The 7,253-nt window shown below is 53.4% G+C and overlaps 1 protein-coding gene across 1 annotated transcript in view; it reads right to left on the bottom strand.

Annotated features, from left to right (window-relative positions):
- The window catches only part of BCAN (brevican), a 41,181-nt gene that overhangs the window by 21,601 nt on the left and 12,327 nt on the right, over window positions 1–7,253 (bottom strand). The window contains exons 2-5 of the mRNA XM_014524173.2: window positions 3,245–3,334; window positions 1,809–2,201; window positions 830–1,004; window positions 304–431 (exon numbers count right to left, since the gene is read on the bottom strand). Coding sequence (XP_014379659.1) covers window positions 304–431; window positions 830–1,004; window positions 1,809–2,201; window positions 3,245–3,334 — 786 coding nt within the window. The remainder of the gene's footprint in view (window positions 1–303; window positions 432–829; window positions 1,005–1,808; window positions 2,202–3,244; window positions 3,335–7,253) is intronic.

The following is a 7,253-nucleotide window of genomic DNA, read 5'->3' as shown; positions in this document are numbered from 1 at the left end:
AAGTCACTGCGAGCAGATGGTTCCCAGCATCTCAGAGGATTGGGGCCATCCTCCAGAACCAAGGATGCATGACTAAAATTGCAACCAGAACTGGGGGGAAAGGAAGAGGCCTTAAAGCAATTGCAGACTGCAGGGCATAAGCCCAGCTCTGACTGAGAGGAAACTTCATATATGGGCAGCTTGTTCCATAATTACCCCATAGGGGTTCCCCAAGACAGGCTGTGGGGGCTACATGGGTAGCTAGGGTGACCACAGGGCGAGAGCAGCCAATTAAGATACCATGCACTTCAGGCTTGTAATTACCGTGGAGCTCTTCGGCATAACAATACACGTCGTATGTGTCTTCGGGGTCCACCACCCCGTAGTTGCGGACCCCAGGGAAGCCATTCATGTCTCCATAACAGGCCTCCCGCGGGGTATGGATGGGGTACCTGGGCAGAGGAAGCACAGGGATGGGTTTGCTACTGGCTTTTTGCAGGAGGAAGAGAACAGAGCAAGGTGGGAATATTTTAAATTTAGCCCAGAATTTCTGGCCAGCCCCATCTGAACGGTTCATCGTGTCCCCCCGGTTCACCATCAGATACCTGCGGCAGCCCCATGAGATCCAGCAACCTGCAAGCAGGTGCAAACGGATCCAGAGCTATCTATGCTCAGGCCCTAGGCCTTGTATCAGGACCTTTCACTATTGCCAGCCCTTTAGTCTCAGGCAGCATCAATGCACACGTTCCCTCTATTCACTGCATGTCCTGCATTCCTGAATCCCACCGCAGGCCATGCCATGGGTTAGCCCCCATGGGCGATTTACAGTCCCTGGCAGCCGGCCGCCCACCTGACGGTCTGGTCCGCGATCCAGCCGGCGTCACACTGCTCATAACCACCCAGGTAGGCGGCATAGAGCTGCTCGGGCGTGGCAATGCGGGCCTCGATCCTGGCACAGGCCTCCTGGGCTTCGGCAAAGGTGTAGGCGTAGCGCTGGGAGCCCTCACGGTAGTGGAAGACAACCCCTGGGAGACAGAGGGGGGGATATGGCAGGATGGGTGCAGACTGGAGCATGGGAGGGAGCCATTTGCTTTGGGCGGCAGGGATATGAAGAGATAATGCTCAGCAGCACCATCACCTTTGAGTGGTCACTGCATCTGTACTGCCACCACCTCCGCTATCATATTATATGCTTTGAAGCAGGAGATCCTGAATTCAGTCCCCACTGAGGAAGACCCACCCAAGGAGAGCCTAAGCAAAGATTAACAACCTTATCAATATGAGGTTGGCTATAGATACCTCATCGATATGAGATATGGCTATAGAGATATAGATGATATATCTCTATATAGATATATATTATATACATAGAGCAATAATCTGACGCTTCTCTGCAAGGTGGTTTTGGATCTGGAAATGCCCTGCCCTTTCCTTTGCTGGGATGATGTAGTTGGGGCTGGTCCTGCTTTGAGCAGGGGCTTGGACTAGATAATGACCTCCTGAGGTCCCTTCCCACCCTTATTGCCTATGATTCTCTTTCCATCTAGAGACAAAACCCCCTCTCCAAAGGCTTGAAGCTGAAATCCAGCAAAGGGAACACTCCCACTGACTTATAACAAGCTGCTTTTAGGTTTCTGGGTCTCCTGGAAACGAGGGGATGCTCTCGTTTGGAGCTCATAACTGCTGCTTTGAATTCCCCATTTCCCGAGCCACTAGAGGATGAAGATATCCCTTTTTCACCCTGTCCTTATTAGATTTCTCTGAGCAGCTGCCAGCTCTACATCCCCTCCCATGCCCCACATGACACCCCCAAAGGCCGGCGCCGTTACCTTTGACCTTCACCTCCAGCAGGTCATGCCCATCGTCGATGCCGTGCTGCACGTCACAGCGGTAGATCCCCGAGTCGCTGGGCCGCAGCTCCCGGAGCAGCAGAGAGGCATTGGTGCGCTGGTGCTGGAAGGTGGGCAGGGAGGCACGGAAGCGATAGTCCTCGCTCACCTTCACCCTATTGCCTCGGGCGACCAGGATCTCCACCTCTCTCCCGTCGGAGATGAAGGTCCATTTGACGCGGGGGGTCCCCAGCACCGCCCGGCGCCCTGCCGTACTGGAGGTGGGCAAGGGGCGCAGGTACGTGATGCTGCAAGGGATCAGGATGTTGCCAGCTAGCACAGCCTGCATGGGCGGGTGTTGGCTGATGGAGACCTTGAGAGCCTTGAGGTCATCTGCAAGGGAGACGGATACAATGCTGGTCAGCCATATCAGACTGGGACGTGGGGTTACCGTGCCGCACAGGGGTCAGCAAATAGGGGGGCACAGTGACCCTGCTCTGAAAGCACCAACTGAACTAAAAGGAAGAGTCCCACTTGCCATGAGCAATACAGGGCCTAGGACACATGCGTGTTTCCATCTAGTGGAAAGACACATACATGCTGCACATAAGTACAGTGAATCAAACCTGTACAGCACACATGTATGCACATGCATGCATGCACCCTCTATTTTCATTGCAATTTTCACTGCATTGGAAGGCAGTTTTCACTCTTCCTTCTCCCTCACTCTGCCCCCATCCCCTGAGTGCAGTATGCAGCCAACACCCTAAGGTGCTTGCAACGCCCTCCGCTCACCTGGATTTCTGCAGCCCCTTCACTCCCCTGGACCTGGGTCAATTTAAAGGCTACAAGCTGAGCTCCCAGCCCCAACCACATAGGCATCAGCTGGATGGAGAGGCCTGACTGAAACAGCCTCCTTCCATGCTCCGGTCCAGCCTTTGCCACAAGCCTCTGCCTAATTCACTGCCCAGAACAGCCCGTGCTCATGCACTGGGCAGCTGTTCAGCCTCCGGCTTTGAACTTACTGTCCAGCATGTGGCCTGGAGCCTGACTGACCACTCTGAGGACAGAAGTAGCAACTATCCACCCCCCCAACCCAGTGCTGTTTTATGGCTCATGCCCCCAGAGATCCCAAGTGCTTTGCCAACAGCAATGGGTTTTGCTTCTCCCTGTTCCCAATGCCAGAGTAGGTCGATCCTGTACCGAGGCAGGGGGACTTGTGAAAAGAAACAATATTGGCTCAAGTAATTAAAAGGCAGAATCTAGCCAGAGGCAGACACGCAGCATGGGGAGGTTTCAGCCCAAGAGCTTAAAGTTGGAGAAAGCTGCAAGTACCTGAAAACAGGGGCTTATAATGGAAACTATCAGTCAACCTTAGTAACAGGCAGTGCCACCAGCCACATCCATAATGGCAAGTGGGGTTGGGTGCGTGTTACCTGTGCTGTCTCCAGAGACAAATGCATGGGGGAAGGCCAGGGGGACAAACACACAGAGCAGCAGTGGGAAGGCATCGGCCATAGTGTCACCTGGAAATGCAGAAGGGGAGAAAAAAAAAAAACCACAAGGCAAGTCAAACGGAGTTTATATTAGTCCCCTTGCTCCATCTCCCCCCCTCAACAGAGCACACCGAGCACCTGAGAAGATCTGTATGTACCCATTACAGGTGCTTGGCGTACAACAGGGTGTAAAGAGGAGAAAGAGAAAACTGTAGAAGGAAGGGGTAGATGGATGGATGGATGTGGCAGAGGTAGTGGAAAGAGCAACCAGCATAGGAGAGGAAATGAGAGAAAGAACTGGATAGATGAGTAGGTACAGAGATTGATACACACTCTGATTAGATAGATAGATAGGTAGGTAGGTGGATAGATAATTGGGTAGGTGGATATAGATGAGTGTGTATGGATGGATGGGGTAAATAACTGCATGGATGAGTTACCAAGATAGATGGATAGATAGATGGATGGATGGATAGATGCAGCCAAGCAAGCAAGCTGTGGAGGCAATGAGACAGCCACAGAAAAAGAAATTACTGTGCATAGATGGACTAACAGAGGCCAGAGAAGAAGTGAAAGAGCAATGGCTAGAAAGAGGCAAGGAGAAGGATAAAGAGAGAGATGGATGAAAGGATAGAGAGAAAGAGACAGTGCTAGAGGAAAGGACAGAGGTACAGGGGGATGGGCGGGGGAAGACACAGACAGCTCTGTAGACTCCCATTTGCACTCCCCACTTCCCCGAAAACAGATATTTTGGCTGGAAACACAGAGGTGGGTGACCCTGGCACAAGAAGGCCCCTGCCCTATGTACAACCCCTATCCCCATTCCTCCTCTCTTAGCTCTTCCAGATGCATCTCTGTGGAGGGCTTAGCAGGGCTCGCAGAGCGCCTCGATGTTTGTTGCACAGGGCAATAGCTGCCAGTGAGCAATTGAAACCTTCTCTTGCAAATCACCTGCTGTCGGGAGAAATGTCACTGCAGAAGAAATACGGGGCTGGCCGGGCGCTTTCCGCTCCCCTGCGTGATGGCTCTACAGAGCCCAGGCTGTTCCGCTTCACTGCCCAGACACCGGGGCTCCAATCTCTCCTTACCGCCTCTCGCGTCTGTGAATATGTCTGAGCACTGTGGGCATCACAAATGCCCCCAAAGATGCCCTCTGAAGCACTTTACCAATGACACACACAACCTCATTATAGCAAAGCCCCCATGAGACCAGGGGAAAAGGTCTCACAGTCACTCAGTATTTCCTCCCCTGGACACTGCCACAGTCCGGGAAGGGGTAGTCCACCAATACCCCTTTGTATCTTCCCTGTCCCCCACACAGCCAAGGGCCCCATGGAGGTGCCGTGCCTTAGAGCGGAAGAAAAGAGCTTGCAGGGGTGATTCAGGGGGCCCTTGGCTATTGGCCCTGTGCTCCTAAATCATGCCCTACACCAAACCGTACATACTTAGGCATAGCTGCAGTAGCAAACTAAGTCCCAGGTGCCTGCTACAAAGACTGAGCAATGAAATTCGGTGCCAGCAAGCAAAGGTTTGGGCTAAGGGACTTGCCCAGCATCCCATGGGAACGCGGTGGCAAAGGCACATTCCACCTCCAGTTCTCCAGGGCCACATGACCACCCCCACCCCGTCTCCCTACGAAGCCCGGCCTCATTCACCACTAAACTTTCCAAGCCCTGCAATGAAGTGACACCAACATCTTCCAGGTGACAGTTTCCCTTGCTCCTCCGCTGGAATTTGTTTGCAGAGCCCTTGTCATCTGGTGCCACGGAGGAGGTGGAGGTTCAGGGTCACAAAAAAATAATAGCTAACACCCTTCCCAAACACTGACAGAGTCAGGAGCCCTCAAAGGGGCTGAGACTGAAAGTCACAGAGGTTTATAGCACAGCTCCAGAAGCAGATGCACAAGAGGGGATTAGGTGCCTAACTCCCATTGGCATAATTATGAAGAGGGCGAGAATCCGGCCCCTGGTCCATAAACACCATTTGAGTTGCTGCTTTTCTGGTGTCTCATCCCAAACTGACTCTGGAGATGCCCCCATTAAATCTGACCCTGGATGTGCCATGCTGAGACTCTCCTGAACCTTTTGCGTTTCAGGGGATGGGCAGGGAAGCAGGACATGGTGCCTAATAGATGCCCCAGAAAGACATCCGTGCTGCAGATAACCCATCAGCTCAGCAACGCAGCATGGAAACTATGAGGGAAACCCCTAATATCTCCAGGGCTGGGTGAGGAGTTATTTTTGGAGACGCTGTGGTTAAAAATCCCAGGATGGGTTTTAACAGCCTGTGTTTAGCTGGAGCCGGGGTGCACCAGACGGTGGGTTAGGGCTGCCGGGCCTCGGGCAGTGAGGACAGGAGGCTACGTGTGCATACGCACACTGGTGCATGTATGTGTGTAGCCAGAGCCATGGGTTCATCCTAGAGGCTGCCGAAGGGTTTCACAGCTGTGTCTGGAGCCACGAGGGGATGGAGCCAGGGAAATTCACTTTGCGATTCTGCTCAGGCCGGCGGTTCCCGGCTCACAGGCTGTGAATGCTGTGGTCCAACCAAAGAGCCCATTATGTCCCCGGCTTTTCTCAAGGCTGCTTGGCACAAAGCAACTTCCCCTCCCCCTGCCTGCTTCCAAAAGCTCTGTCTGAAAGGGTTTCCCAGGCACTTAACGCTGGCTTTGCCGGGCTGAGCCCCTCTGGGCCACCTGGTGCTGTGAGCCCCTTGGCAGCAAGAGGAGAGAAAGAGGCTGCAATGGTCTGAGCTAGCTGCAGTGGTCCCTGCCCTGCCACAGTCTCCCCAGACAGCCTTGGGCATGTCACTTCACCTCTCTGCCTCTCCGGTGACTCCCAGATGCCTCCTGCCAGCCTGGCTCTTCCTCCACTCTCCTTCCTCATTCAACTGAGGTTGACAGGCAGGGTGTGGACCCAACACACTCGCTGGATCTTACTCTGGGGTTTTCCTTGATCCCAAAGCCCTTTGGGATTGTGATATCCTGAAGCTGGAAGCAGACTCCAGGGTTGAAGCCTCAGTGCGGAGGCAGGATGTACGTGTTCCTAAGTCAGCCCAGCCAGGCATCCATCCAGCCCAAATATTCGTGGATGGAGCAGTCTTCCACAAACCTCTTGAGATCCATCCCTACATTGTCTTGAGTGTCCACAAGTGAATCCCAGGCTGCAGCCCACGGAAGCTCCCTACTGCTCCCTAAATGCCTATGACAAATCATCCTGATCCCACGAGGGCTGTGAGCTGCCCATCCAAGCCATCTCCACCAAGATGGCTCTTTCCCAGACCTCGGGAGTTAGCAGCAGGCCTCCCCTGCCAGCTTTCCAGCCCTCTGTGGACGTTGCGGACGGCCAGGCAGCCTTTGTCGCTCTCTCTGGATCATTGCAATTCAAAAATCGCTTCTCTGGAGGGAATCAGAACAAAGCCTTCCAGCCCGAGCCCCAGCTGGGACTCAGCACCCAGCTGGATGAGCGCAGCCCCTCAAGGCAGACTCCTCGGGAAGCCTGTGAAAGCAGACAGCTTTTGTTGCCCAACTCCTTTTTCCGTTCCCAAGGTGCCACGGTGGCTTGAGTGATGGCTTTCCAGACGGCAAGCGCCGGAGGAAGGAGAAAAGAAAAGGAGCCATAAAAAACCCACCGTTTCCCAAGAGGGTGTTTTTTCACTTCCTAACTCCTGCCTGCGCTATCCCCTCTCCGGGGCCACGAGGGCTCTCGTGCCTCCAGACCCATCAGCAGCAACATGAGGCATGCTGAGAAGCATAATTCACTGCATTTTTAATGGTGCATCTCAAGATAATTCAAATCACCTCAAATCACCAGCTTCTGGAGTCCAGTGTGGATCTAGATGTTGTCTCAACATTTCTAGCCCTTATTTTGTCATGGAAAACATGGAAATGGATCCCCTGGCTCCATCCTGAAAGCAAAGAATCCAAACTGCAGGGTCTTCTTTTTTTTGG

This window comes from Alligator sinensis, unplaced genomic scaffold (genome assembly GCF_000455745.1).
Source record: "Alligator sinensis unplaced genomic scaffold, ASM45574v1 scaffold811_1, whole genome shotgun sequence".
NCBI lineage: Eukaryota > Metazoa > Chordata > Crocodylia > Alligatoridae > Alligator > Alligator sinensis.
The sequence above is the reverse complement of the archived record's forward strand: the minus strand, read 5'-3'. Positions and strand labels throughout refer to the sequence as shown.